Source organism: Nicotiana sylvestris, chromosome 9, assembly GCF_000393655.2.
Source record: "Nicotiana sylvestris chromosome 9, ASM39365v2, whole genome shotgun sequence".
NCBI lineage: Eukaryota > Viridiplantae > Streptophyta > Magnoliopsida > Solanales > Solanaceae > Nicotiana > Nicotiana sylvestris.
Genome location: NC_091065.1, coordinates 87,601,306 through 87,616,485, shown reverse-complemented (window position 1 = coordinate 87,616,485; position 15,180 = coordinate 87,601,306). Strand labels below are relative to the sequence as shown.

At 38.4% G+C, this 15,180-nt stretch overlaps 2 protein-coding genes across 2 annotated transcripts; both read right to left on the bottom strand.

Moving 5' to 3' along the window:
* Positions 1–3,746: 3,746 nt before the first annotated feature.
* Positions 3,747–4,592, bottom strand: LOC138877887 (uncharacterized). Its single transcript, XM_070157533.1, has 2 exons — positions 4,412–4,592; positions 3,747–4,117 (listed from the first exon to the last, which is right to left on the bottom strand). The coding sequence occupies exons 1-2, from the start codon at positions 4,590–4,592 to the stop codon at positions 3,747–3,749; spliced, it is 552 nt and encodes a 183-aa protein (XP_070013634.1).
* Positions 4,593–13,998: 9,406 nt separating this feature from the next.
* On the bottom strand, positions 13,999–14,805 carry LOC138877886 (uncharacterized). The gene is made up of 2 exons (XM_070157532.1): positions 14,445–14,805; positions 13,999–14,336 (listed from the first exon to the last, which is right to left on the bottom strand). Exons 1-2 carry the CDS (start codon positions 14,803–14,805, stop codon positions 13,999–14,001), a joined length of 699 nt encoding a protein of 232 aa, XP_070013633.1.
* Between the last annotated feature and the right edge of the window lie 375 nt (positions 14,806–15,180).

Below are 15,180 nucleotides of genomic sequence, written 5' to 3'. Positions count from 1 at the left end.
AAGCTTGAACTTTGATTATTTCTCAATCTTCTTTGCCTTCTTTATACATATGTCTATGTATATTATATAATCCCCCAAGTGTTTGAGCTTTGAAGTATGAAGTCTCGAGCACTTGATTACTCCTCTTATTTGGTCCTTTTCCTGTAAAGGAATAAAACATACGAGACTCGGAGGTACGATTATAGATGAAGACTGCTTATCCCGTCTCAATTTCTATTAGAATAGTTGTAATCCTAGACCGGAAATTTTAATCTATTCCACGTGCCTTGCAGGTCATGATTCATCATTTAGTACGGGTTAGCTTTTTGCCTATCATCTAAAATCGTTAGTAAAATTTTAACAATTCAAAAATAAAATTTTAAAACGAGGATACCTGACCGTGGGTACTCCTTAGAAATAGTATCTCTTTAGGTGAACGACATTCCAATGTGAAGGTAATATCTTGCCATCCATTATTTCCAGTTTGTATGCTCCTTTCCCCACGATACCATGAATCTTGTAAGGTCCTTCCCAAGTTGGACTTAATTTTCCCGCATTAGCCGCCTTTGTGGATTGAAAAATATTCTTGAGTACGAAGTCCCCAATCTTGAAGTATCTTAGACGTGCCTTCCGATTGTAATATCGTTCCATGACTTGTTTTTGTGCTGCCATTCTTATTAATGTAACTTCCCTTTTCCCTTCAAGTAGATCAACTTTTATGCACATTTCTTCTTCATTAGATTCCTCTGACGCTTACGTGTACCTTGTGCTTGGCTCCCCTATCTCAACTGGAATTAATGCTTCACCTCCGTACACTAATGAGAATGGTGTTTCACGCGTACTTGTTTTTGCTGTGGTGCGGTATGCCCATAAAACACCAGGTAGCAATTTGAAGAAACGTTTGGATTCTTCCAATCGTTTCTTCAAATTATTGATAATGACTTTATTTGTCGATTCAGCTTGTCCGTTACCCACCGGATGATAAGGTGTTGAAGTAATCCTTTTAATCTGCCAACTTTGAAAAATTTCCATGATTTGTGCGCCGATAAATTGCGGGCTATTATCACACACGATTTCCTTTGGTACAGCGAATCGATATATGATATTTCGCCAGATAAAATCTCTGACTTCTTTTTCTCGTGCCTGTTTAAATGCTCCCGCTTCTATCCATTTAGAAAAGTAGTCAGTGAGTAAAAGCAAGAATTTTACCTTGCCTTTTGCTTGTAGTAGAGGACCCACGATATCCATCCCCCATTTCAAAAAAGGCCACAGTGCAACGACCAAATGTAACAACTCCGCAGGTCTATGCATGTTATTACCCTATCTTAGGCATTTATCACATTTAGCCATGAAATTTTCCGCTTCCTCTTCCATTTTAGGCCAATAATAGCCTGCTCTAATCATGGTTCTTACCAGTGATCTTCCTCCTGCGTGATTTCCACAATGCCCCTCGTGTATCTCTCTCATTACATATTCCATTTGAGAAGGCCCGAGGCATCTTGCTAAGGGTCCACCGAACATTTTTCGATAAAGATTGCCTTGCTTTAAACAATATCTAGCAGCCTTTTTTTTGAAGCGAGTGAGCTTTTTTCTTGTTTTCAGGGACGGTACCATACTGCAAAAAAGTAATAATCTTGTTCCTCCAATCCCAGGTTAAGTTATTGAAATTTACCTTATTTTTGTCTGGATCGAGTACTGGATGAAACAAATGAATTACGGAGGCATTTTCATTGCTCGTCACGTCTGCCGCAGATGCGAGATTGGCTAGGGCGTATGCCTCGACATTTTCATCTCTTAGTATTGCGTAACTTTCCAAGTTTGGAATTGCCTAATCAGGTCCCGTACCTTTTCTAAGTACTGCTGCATTTGTGCTTCCCTGGCTATATAAGTCCCCAGCATTTGGTTAACTACAAGCTGTGAATAACTTTTGATTACAATCTAATTAATGCCGAGTTCTCGTGCCAATTCTAAACCTGCAATCACAGCTTCATACTCTGCCTCATTATTAGTTATAGAATGGCATTTTATGGTTTGCCGAATGGTTTCACCCGTAGGTGGTACCAAAACAATTCCTAAACCTGCCCCATTCACATTAGATGAGCCATCAGTAAATAAGGTCCAAATCCCTGGATTAGACCCGTTGAACACCTGTAATTCTTTTTTTGCTTCTAATTGCATCCCTCGGCTAAAATCAGCCAAAACATTTGTTAACACCTGAGATTTTATTGCGGTTCTGGGCTGATATGTGATGTCATATTTACTTAATTCTATAGCCCATTTGGCTAACATACCTGATAGCTCATGCTTGTGTAATATATTACGCAATAGATAAGCAGTTACTACGGAAATAGGGTGGCATTGAAAATAAGGCCTTAGTTTCCTAGATGCTATGATTAGTGAAAATGCAAGATTTTCTAATTGAGGATACCGCATCTCCACATCTAATAATGATTTGATAACATAATAAATTGGAGACTGTTTACCTTGGTCTTCACGAACTAAAACCGCACTCACCGCTACTTCTGACACGGCTAGATAGATGAACAATCTTTCCCCAACCTTTGGTTTTACGAGTAACGGCGGATTTGACAAGTATGTCTTCAAGTTTTTGAGTGCTTGTCGACACTCCTCGGTCCATTCAAACTGATCTTGCTTTTTAAGAGCTGAAAAGAATTTTAAATATTTTTCTGATGACTTGGAAATAAATCTCCCCAAGGCTGCAATTCTTCCTGTCAGTCTCTGCACTTTTTTTTACTTGTAAGCATGTCAGTAATTTCTTCAATGGCTTTAATCTGTACAGGATTTACTTCAATACCACGGTTAGAAACAAGAAAACCCAAAAACTTACTTGATGAAACGCCGAATGCACATTTCCCGGGATTTAGCTTCATATTGAATTTTCGTAAGATCTGAAATGTATCAGACAAGTGCGATATATGACCCCTGATTGTTGATTTAACGAGCATATCATCTATGTAGACCTCCATAGTTTTTCCTAAATGTTCTTGGAACATTTTGGTCACCAATCTTCGATATGTTGCACCAACGTTTTTGAGACTAAAGGGAATTACTTTATAACAGTAAGTCCCCCTATCTGTTATAAATGAAGTTTTTTCTTCATCTAGGGGATCCATTTTGATCTGGTTATACCCTGAATACGCATCTAAAAAGCTTAACAATTCATGTCCTGCAGTAGCATCAATTAGTTGATCTATATGTGGTAATGGAAAAGAATCTTTAGGACAAGCTTTGTTAAGGTCTGTGTAATCTACACAAACTCACCATTTGCCATTCTTTTTCAGTACTACAACAGTATTAGCTAACCAATTAGGATACTTTATCTCGCGGATAGACCCAATTTTTAATAGTTTCTAAACTTCATCTTAAATCACTTGATTTTTGAAAGTCCATTGCTTTCTCTTGTTTTGTTTGACGGGTGGATACGATGGGTATTCATTTAACTTGTGAGTCATTACTTCCGGTGGTACTCCTGTCATATCAGAATGGGACCAAGCAAAACAACCCACATTAGTTTTTAAAAATTCAAGCAATTTACCTTTCATGTCCTGGCGTAATTTGGCCCCAATATAGACTTTCCTTTCAGGCCATTGTGTAAATAACTCTACAGTCTCCAGTTCTTCAATCGTTGTTTTGATATTTTCATTTTCCTCTGGTTCTTGAATGGAATCGTGCCTTGAGTCCACATCTGTTCGCCCTTCTTCAGTTGAGGCTTGTGTTGTGGTATCCTCAACTGGATTCTGTAACTGCTATTTTTCTTCGTTTCTCGTATTTGAATCTGCTACAGAGTTGATGCTCCTGAATGTATGTTGATCCCCACATATTTGACGTATTCCCCATGATGATGGAAATTTAACAACTTGATGTAAGGTAGATAGAACGACGTCCATCTCGTGGATCCATGGTCTCCGGAGAATCATATTGTAAGCCATTTCCATCTCTACCACCTGAAATTTCGTATCTTTGACAACCCCTTCTGCGAATGTAGTAAGTGTTAGCTCCCCTTTTGTCACAACGCTTGAATTGTCGAATCCAGACAAAGTATGCGCCTTTGGTACTAGTTTATCTTCAGCTTGCATCTCGTTTAGTACTCTTAGCAGAATAATGTTCACGAAACTACCTGGATCAATCAAAACTCGTTTCACATTAGTATTATGTACAAGTAGAGATATTACCAGTGCATCGTTATGTGGAGTTAACACGCCATCCACATCTTCATCATCAAATCTAATACTTTATTCCTCCAAAACATGTCAGACCCGCTTCCCGTGGGTAATTGTAACTTTAGAAATTTTATTGGCTGCTGTATACGTCACACCATTAATTTCTTTGCCCCCGCTTATAATATTCACGGTCCTTTTGGGAGAAGGAGGTTTAGGGGGCTCCTGCATGTTCTTTATGTATGCTTGCTTACCTTTCTCACTAAATAATTTGGTGATATACCCTTGCTTTAATGGATGGTCAACTTCACCCTGTAGCAATCTACAATCTGCCGTTTTATGACCATGATCGTTGTAAAATTCGCACAATAGATTAGGATTACGCCTGTTTGGATTTGATCTCATTTCTTTTGGCCACCACACCTTATCACCCATGCCTCTTAATACCGCTACTAACTCTGAAGTGCTGACATTAAAATTTTAACCGCCAAATCTTGCCTTCAAGTTCCTATCATCATCTCGAATTTCTCGTGTGTTTCGATCGTTTCCAGACCTTGATGATGAACCCGATCTCTATTTCTCGATCTATGATTGTACCTTAAATTGTCTTACTTTGATTGTGAGTCTTTTCCTACTGGGCCCATATATGGTTCGTATCTATTTTTACCGAACCTTTTTTCGGTTTCTGAATATCTCGAACTCACCTTCTCCTCTTTTTGAGATCGGGAGATAATGTCTTCTTCTATCCTCATCTTCGTGCTGTATCTGTTGTAAACATCATTCCAGGTTGTTGCTGGAAATTCATGTAGACTTCCTTGAGTCGTCTCGTGGCTTCTGAGCTTTTCTCATTCAAATTACTAGCAAAAGCCATAGCTGCCCAGTTATCAGGTGTGCGTGGTAACCTCATTCTTTCACGCTGGAACCTATCCACGAACTCTCTAAGCAGCTCTAAATTTCCTTGCTTGATTTTGAAAATATCTTCCATTCTTTTTCAACTTTTTGAGCTCCCGAATGTGCTTTGATAAAAGAATCTGCAAGCTCTGCAAAAGAATTTATAAAATTTTCGGGTAAGAGAGGGAATACCATGTTAATGCTCCCTTGGTGAGTGTTTCACCGAATTTCTTGTTTGGTTAAATTGTTGCCTTTCATGCCAGTTGTGAATGTAGTCATGTGGTCTCGTGGATTAGTTGTGCCATCATACTTTGGAATATCAGGCATTTTGAACTTCTTCGGGATCGGCAATGGAGCAGCACTAGGCTTCATTGGTTGTTGTGAGTACTTATCCATGTCTATTCCTTTGACTATAGGTGGCACTCCAGGTATTTTCTCTATGCGATCGCTTTGCTCCTTGAGCTGTTTCTGCAAGGTTAGAACTAAATTTTGTAAATCAGAATTAACTATGTTACCTGGTTCACCATCGCGAGACTCACTTGGAGTTCCACCAATGCCTGAGTTAACGAGCTCGGAACATGGGTTTTCCAAAGTATTCTGATTCGAGGTTGGTGTTGGTGGTACAACTGGCAATTGGCTGGTAAAAGCTCGGAGAGCATTGCATACTTGTTGAGCAATGAGATTTTTTAAGGCGTCATCGAGTGCTTGTTCGTTTGCAACTCTAGCATTTTGATTTGCCTCGAATCCGTTTTGATTTGCAACCCTATTATTTGTTTCAGAGCCATCTTGAGTTCCTTCTCGTGACTGATGTTGTGAATCACGCAGTGAGGGAAGTGGGGTCCTATCACCCGCATCATTCTCCTGATTTTGAGGATCTTGTTGGTTGTTGTCGTTGTTATTCGACATGGTAAGTTTTTTGATGAAAGAATTTGATTAAGAAAGTAAACGATTATCAGATTCCCAGTAACAGAACCAATTTGTTTAACCAAAAATAGGAATTTCGATTAAAATTTTATTTTAGAAGAACTCGGGTTACTGATAATCAAGTATAGAATGAATAAAAGAAATTGACTTTGATAATAATAAGATGAACAAAAGAAAGCAAAATAAACAGTATATCCGATGATATTTTGTGTCCTTACAAATGATCAGTCTTCTCCTTTTATAGCTATTTCTAGGTAATATATTTCGTTTCTACCATAATTGAGTCATTATTGTCAATTAATGGCATTTAATGACATTTAATGTAATGTTACAATCAACAATCATATTTGATTCAATACAAATTCCTTAACGTTTCTCGTATTTAATGCCCAATAGTATGTTTCTATACCTTATTTTCTATCAGATTCATTCCCTTCCATAATATAGAGGTTCGAGCACCTATCCTCCTTGCTTTTTCCCAGAACATCTGCCCGTGCCTGTTGAAGCTCATGCCTCTTTGATTTTTCTTCATCACCTATCCCTCTTTGACTGGTCCACGTGTCATAACGTGTCATCTTATAATGAATTCCATATATAAACTTAATTTTTCCCAATATAGATAGTCCCCCCACTTGCCATTTATTCATCAATAGAATATTTGGGAAGTGGACCTCATTAAAGCGGGAATATTTTCCGCCATTAATTTTTCCTTAGAACCGATGCTCCAACTGTCTCTTCCATTTAATGTCCATGACACGTGGCATCTCTTGGTTGGCTCTGCAACACTTCAGCGCCTTTTAAGGTATTTTTACGGCTTCACCAATTACGAAGCGTCAGTTCTCATTATAATGTTTCCATCATTGTACCTTTTTCTTTGATTGTTGCTTCTAACTATAAATATAACTTTTTACCTTTGTCTTTTTCACAAAAGTTTAGAATATTAAATTCTAATTTTCTTCTTCCTCGTACTACTATGTCTTCTTCAAACCCTAACCCTCGGAGAGTCCCCATTGTTGACAACCTTTCTCTTGCTCCTATTAAAAGTAGAAGAGGAGGAAGGCTTCGTAGTTTAGGGTCTTCTTCATCACAAGGCCCCTCTATTCCTTCATCGAGTTCTTCTCCTCCTTCTAGAACTAGGAGTTCACTTTCTCAAAGATCTTTATATAGGACTAAAGAACCCACTGAACCTCTTCGTGAACTTTAGTGGATGAAATTGTTCCTGCGGAACTATCTTTCTACAATGATAGAGAATCCATTAGAAATCAATTATCTTCATTAGACGTGCTGATATCTATCCGACTCAAATTACTGAAGGTCTTATTTCAGTAGTTCGTAGAGATTGCCATTGGAGCCATGACTTCCCCATTATAATCCCCAGTGCGAACCAAAGAATCACCTCTTATTTGACTGGGTTTTCTTTTGTTTATACATACCCTTTCACGTTGGGTTTCAAACCTGCTATTGACCCTGTTATATTCTGTCGCTTTTTCGACGTCTGTTTAGGATAAATTGGCCCTATTGTGTGGAGGTTGTCGCTTGTTTGAGGCATTTGGCCAATATGGCTGGTATACCTTTTACATTTTTTCATTTAATCTATCTCCATTCTCCCAAACACTTTTGCCAAGGAGTCTTCACTCTAGTGGCAAGGAGCAAAAGGGTTCTAGTCAGTCCAGAAAATGACAAAACCGTGGCTGGTACACCAGGTTTGTTACTTCCCCCACTGTTGGTTTAGTGGGTGATGAAAATGTTCCCTTTCCTGAGAAGTGGAATTTTGCATGTGAGTTTTCTTTTTAATGAATTTCTCGTACCTTTTTCTCAATTTTGATGATCATCATCTTAATTTTCCTTTTCTTTTTCAGCAACCATGGGAGTTGTTGATGAAATTCCCAACTTTCACGGTTGGGTAAGAAAGCTATTGAATGTTGCTCCAATGGACGGAAGGTCTTGGAAAAACCTCTCTCATTGATTTGGTTGGAAAGTGAAAACTCACGGTAAGAGTTTTTTTATAATTTCACTTATTGCTTCTTCCAGAAATTATTTTGATCCTTCTTTTTGTCAGGATTTCCCATTCGAGGCGTAAGTGCTGAGTCCGTCGTAGCTTCCAGAATTTCTTTGGAAAGGGCCCAAGAGATAATTTTGGGTTCTTCATCGAAGAGGAAAGCTACTGTTGATCAGGACTTTGAAGAAAAAAAAAGCAAGACGAGGGTTCTTTGATAAAAAGGCCACGGGCTAGAAGACGAATTATTTCAGATGATGAAGCATCTTCCCCTCGTTCTATTCCTCTAACCGAGCATGTTGAAGCTTCGTTGATGATTTCTGATGATGAAACTCCCGCTGCTACTCATGATTCTGCTGAATAGCTTTTTGTCTGCGGGTTTGGTAGTGAAAGTTTAGGCCCAGTTTCTGATGAAGCACCCATTGCTTCTTTTTCTATATCTGCTCCTGTGATACCTTCTTTGCCAGTCGTGACTATTGCCATTACTGCTCCCCCCAGGATGTTTTAACCCCTTCCATAATTCCTCCTACGACTATTCAACAAACTAAGGTTGGTTCCTCAAGTGGAAACGGAGCCATGAAACAGGTTATCATCGAGGTCCTTGCCGATGGTAATCTTTTGAGGAAATTAGGTGGGGTTGACGTGTGGTTGAAGTTTCTAATTGGTCCAATCGAGAGAGCCAAGCTTGAGAGCCACAACTCTTTAACTTGGATAAACGACATAGTCATCACTAAAGGTATTCCTTTTTAATGATTTGCTACTCCTTTTTATTAAGGTTCTTACCTTTTCCTCCCTTTTTTAGATCAACCTCATTGGTACAGAAATGATGAAGAGGGTTTCCCACATGGAGCAACTAATTCATGAGTATCAAGTTGAAGCAGATAACTAGAGAGAACAATAAGAAAGCCTTCAAATTGACATAGAAGTGTTAGAAGAGAACAAGCGCACCTTAGAGCAGCAGTTGAGGGTTTTAACTACGGAATTGGCGGTTGAAAGAACTTCCTCAAATCAAGTTGGTAAGGACAAAAATCTTCTTGAAACTTCTTTTTCCGAGCAACTCTCAAAGGCTAGTGAAGAAATCACAGAGTTGAAGGCTTTTTTAAGTGAGAAAGAAGCGTATGCCGGTGAACTTGTGCAAACTCAGACTCAGACTCAAGAAGACCTCTGGGAATCTTCTGATAAGGTTCGTTCCTTAGAAAGTTCACATGCTTCGCTTCAAACTTCTTATGATTCTTCCTTGGTTGAGAATGAAAATCTTAAAAGTGAAATTGCTGACTGGGAGAGAGATTACGAGATTCTTGAAGACAAAACCGCAATTGAAGTAAGTTGGGTGTTTTTAAATACTCGCCATGATACCCTTTTAGAAGTTAGCCAGGAGAATTTTAACTTGGAAGCTGAGTTAGCCAAAATAAGAGAAACTATTGAAAAGATTCAGCAGAGCCAAGACTTTCCTTCTCTCGTGGTTGAAGCTTCTGGCAATGTTGAAGATGATATGGGTACGGTGAATGTTCCAACTCCTTCAAGTCAAGTTGAGCCTGCTGCTGCTGATGACCCTGCTTTGGTTCCTTTTTCAACTCCTCAGTGACGAGTTAATGATATGTGACTCCCTTTTTCTTTTTTTTAGTGGAATGTGGTTGCAACCCTTGGTCCTATTTGAGGGTTTGTTGAAAACATCAAGTCCCCAAACCTTTTTCGGGGTATTTTGTATATGTAACTCTTATGGCTAAGTTCATACTCAAACTTTTTAATATTAAGAAGTTTTTGTAGTTATTTTTGAACTTCTGTTTTGCTCATTCTTGCCTTTATATTTTAAGGACTTATTCAATAGTTTGCACTTTTATTTTGCAAAATGCTTTTTTAACTCCATGAATGTCTAAATAAATTATGAATTTTATAATAGAGGGCCCTTTTATATTCGACACTTAATGAAGAAGACGTCTCAACTTCATACTGGTGTTAATGTACGATAAAAGAAATAGGAATACACATGTTTCTTGAAATAACTTTGACATGTTTTTATTTTGAACTTTGTCAAGTTTTAAATAACACTTTACATGTATTTAAATAACTTCTATAACTTCTTTGTAACTGTTTTCCTTACAACAGATTTCAAAAAAGAAAATAAACACAAGGTTTTTATTTATAACCCGTTTCAGTATATTGTCTTTAATCTAACTATGCTAAGGTTTTTCTTTGGCCTTAGCTCGTAACTTTGCTCAGCATTTGACTCATTTAATGAGTAAACTTTTCAGGCTTGAACTTTGATTATTTCCCAATCTTCTTTGCCTTCTTTATACATATGTCTATATATATTATATAGTCCCCCAAGTATTTGAGCTTTGAAGTATGAAGTCTCGAGCACTTGATTACTCGTCTTATTTGGTCCTTTTCCTGTAAAGGAATAAAACATATAGGACTCGGAGGTACGATTATAGATGAAGACTGCTTATCCCGTCTCAATTTCTATCTGAATAGTTTTAACCCTAGACCGGGAATTTTAATCTATTCCACGTGCCTTGTAGGTCATGATTCATCATTTAGTACGGGTTAGTTTTTTGCCTATCATGTAAAATCGTTAGTAAAATTTTAACAATTCAAAAATAAAATTTTAAAACGAGGATACCTAAACGTGGGTACTCCTTAGAAATAGTATCTCTTTAGGTGAACGGCATTACAATGTGAAGGTAATATCTTGCCATCCATTGTTTCCAGTTCGTATGCTCCTTTCCCCGCGATACCATGAATCTTGTAAGGTCCTTCTCAAGTTGGACTTAATTTTCCCGCATTAGCCGCCTTTGTGGATTGAAAAACTTTTTTGAGTACGAAGTCCCCAATCTTGAAGTATCTTAGACGTGCCTTCCGATTGTAATATCATTCTATGACTTGTTTTTGTGCTGCCATTCTTATTAATGCAGCTTCCCTTTTTCCTTCAAGTAGATCAAGTTTTATGTGCATTTCTTCTTCATTGGATTCCTCTGACGCCTGCGTGTACCTTGTGTTTGGCTCCCCTATCTCAACTGGAATTAAGGCTTTAGCTTCGTACACCAATGAGAATGGCGTTTCACCCATACTTGTTTTTGCTGTGGTGCGGTATGTCCATAAAACACCAGGTAGCAATTTTGGCAAATTACCTTTGGATTCTTCCAATCGTTTCTTCAAATTGTTGATAATGACTTTATTTGTCGATTCAGCTTGTCCGTTACCCACCGGATGATAAAGTGTTGAAGTAATCCTTTTAATCTGCCAACTTTGAAAAAATTCCGTGATTTGTGCGCCTATAAATTGCGGGCCATTATCACACACGATTTCCTTTGGTACACCGAATCGACATATGATATTTTGCCAGATGAAATCTCTGACTTCTTTTTCTCGTACCTGTTTAAATGCTCATGCTTCTACCCATTTAGTAAAGTAGTCAGTGAGTGCAAGCAAGAATTTTACCTTGCCTTTTGCTTGTAGTAGAGGACCCACGATATCCATCCCCCATTTTATAAAAGGCCATGATGCAGCAACCGGATGTAACAACTCCGCAGGTCAATGCATGTTATTACCATATCTTTGGCATTTATCATATTTAGCCACGAAAGTTTCCGCTTCCTCTTCCATTTTAGGCCAATAATAGCCTGCTCCAATCATGGTTCTTACCAGTGATCTTCCTCCTGCGTGATTTCCACAATGCCCCTAGTGTATCTCTCTCCTTACATATTCCGTTTGAGAAGGCCCGAGGCATCTTGCTAAGGGTCCACCGAACATTTTTCGATAAAGATTGCCTTGCTTTAAACAATATCAAGCAGCCTTTTTTCGAAGCACGTGAGTTTTTTTCTTGTCTTTAGGGACGGTACCATACTGGAAAAAAGCAACAATCTCGTTCCTTCATCCCAAGTTAAGTTATTAAAATTTACCTCATTTTTGTCTGGATCGAGTACTAAATGAAACAAATGAATTACGGAGGCATTTTCATTGCTCGTCACGTCTGCCGTAGATGCGAGATTGGCTAGGGAGTATGCCTCGACATTTTCATCTCTTAGTATTGCGTAACTTTCCAAGTTTGGAATTGTCTAATTAGGTCCCATACCTTTTCTAAGTACTGCTGTATTCGTGCTTCCCTGGATATATAAGTCCCCAGCATTTGGTTAACTACAAGCTGCGAATAGCTTTTGATTACAATCTAATTAATGCCGAGTTCTCGTGCCCGTTCTAAACCTGCAATCACAACTTCATACTCTGCCTCATTATTAGTTATAGAATGACATTTTATGGCCTGCCGAATGATTTCACCCGTAGGTGGTACCAAAACAATTCCTAAACCTGCCCCATTCACATTAGATGAGCCATCAGTAAATAAGGTCCAAATCCCTGGATTAGACCCGTTGAACACCTGTAATTCTTTTTTGCTTCTAATTGCATCCCTTGGCTAAAATCAGCCAAAACATTTGTTAACACCTGAGATTTTATTGCGGTTCTGGGCTGATATGTGATGTCATATTCACTTAATTCTATAGCCCATTTGTCTAACATACCTGATAACTCATGCTTGTGTAATATATTGCGTAATAGATAAGCAGTTACTACGGAAATATGGTGGCATTGAAAATAAGGCCTTAGTTTCCTAGATGCTATGATTAGTGAAAATGCAAGATTTTCTAATTGAGGATACCGCATCTCCGCATCTAATAATGATTTGATAACATAATAAATTGGAGACTGTTTACCTTGGTCTTCACGAACTAAAACCGCACTCACCGCTACTTCTGACACGGCTAGATAGATGAACAATCTTTCCCCAACCTTTGGTTTTACGAGTAACGGCGGATTTGACAAGTATGTCTTCAAGTTTTTGAGTGTTTGTCGACACTCCTCGGTCCATTCAAATTGATCTTGCTTTTTAAGAGCTGAAAAGAATTTTAAATATTTTTCTGATGACTTGGAAATAAATCTCCCCAAGGCTGCAATTCTTCCTGTCAGTCTCTGCACTTTTTTTTACTTGTAAGCATGTCAGGAATTTCTTCAATGGCTTTAATCTGTACAGGATTTACTTCAATACCACAGTTAGAAACAAGAAAACCCAAAAACTTACCTGATGAAACGCCGAATGCACATTTCTCGGGATTTAGCTTTATATTGAATTTTCGTAAGATCTGAAATGTATCAGACAAGTGCGATATATGATCCCCTGATTGTTGAGATTTAACGAGCGTATCATCTATGTAGACCTCCATAGTTTATCCTAAATGTTCTTGGAACATTTTGGTCACCAATCTTTGATACGTTGCACCAGCGTTTTTGAGACCAAAAGACATTACTTTATAACAGTAAGTCCCCTTGTTTGTTATAAATGAAGTTTTTTCTTCATCTAGGGGATCCACTTTGATCTGGTTATACCATGAATACGCATCTAAAAAGCTTAACAATTCATGTCCTACAGTAGCATCAATCAGTTGATCTATATGTGGTAATGGAAGAAAATCATTAGGATAAGCTTTGTTAACGTCTGCGTAATCTACACAAACTTGCCATTTGCCATTCTTTTTCAGTACTACAACAGTATTGACTAACCAATTAGGATACTTTATCTCGCGGATAGACCCAATTTTTAATAGTTTCTGAACCTCATCTTGAATCACCTGATTTTTGAAAGTCCCCTGCTTTCTCTTCTTTTGTTTGACGGGTAGATACGATGGGTCTTCATTTAACGTGTGAGTCATTACTTCCGGTGGTATTCCCGTCATATCAGAATGAGACCAGGTAAACAACCCACATTAGTTTTTAAAAATTCAATCAATTTACCTTTTATGTTGTGGCTTAGGTTCACCCCAACGTAGACTTTCCTTTCAGGCCATTATGTAAATAACTCTATAACCTCCAGTTCTTCAATCGTTGTTTTGATATTTTCATTTTCCTCTGGTTCTTGAATGGAATCGGGCCTTGAGTCCACATCTATTCGCCCTTGTTCAATTGAGGCTTGTGTTGTGGTATCTTCAACTGGATTCTATAATTGCTATTTTTCTTCGTTTCTCGTATTTGAATCTGCTACAGAGTTGATACTCCTGGATGTCTGTTGATCCCCACGGATTTGACATATTCCCTATGGTGATGGAAATTAATAACTTGATGTAAGGTAGACGAAACGACATCCATCTCATGGATCCATGGTCTCCCAAGAATCATATTGTAAGCCATTTCCATCTCTACCACCTGAAATTTCGTATCTTTGACAACCTCTTCTGCGAATGTAGTAAGTGTTAGCTCCCCTTTTGTCACAACTCTTGAATTGTCGAATCCAGACAAAGTATGAGCCTTTGGTACTAGTTTATCTTTAGCTTGCATCTCGTTTAGTACTCTTAGCAGAATAATGTTCACAGAACTACCTGGATCAATCAAAACTCATTTCACATGAGAATCATGTACAAGTAGAGATATTACCAGTGCATCGTTATGTGGAGTTAACACGCCATACACATCATCAAATGTAATACTTTCTTCCTCCAAAACATGTCGGACCCGCTTCCCGTGGGTAATTGTAACTTTAGAAATTTTATTGGCTGCTGTATATGTCACGCCATTGATTTCTTCGCCCCCGCTTATACTATTGACGGTCCTTTTGGGAGAAGGAGGTTTAGGGGGCTCCTGACTTTTCTTCATGTATGCTTGCTTACTTTTCTCACTGAATAATTTGGTGAGATACCCTTGCTTTAATAGATGGTCAACTTCACCTTGTAGCAATCTACAATTTGCCGTTTTATGACCATGATCATTGTGAAATTCGCACCAGTGATTAGGATTGCGCCTATTTGGATTTGATCTCATTTCTTTTGGCCACCGCACCTTATCACCCATGCCTCTTAATACCTCTACTAACTCTGAAGTGCTGACATTAAAATTGTAACCGCCAAATCTTGCCTTCAAGTTCCGATCATCATCTCGAATTTCTCGTATGTTTCGATCATTTCTAGACCTTGATGATGAACCCGACTCTCTATTTCTCGATTGAATTGTCCTGCTTTGATCGTGAGTCTTTTCCTGCTGGGCCCATATATGGTTCGTATCTATTTTTACCGGACCTTTTTTCGGTTTCTGAATGTCTCGAACTCACCTTCTCCTCTTTCTAAGTTCGGGAGATAATGTCTTCTTCTATCCTCAGCTTCGTGCTCTATCTATTGTAAACATCATTCCAGGTTGTTGCTGGAAATTCACGCTGACTTTCTTTGAGTC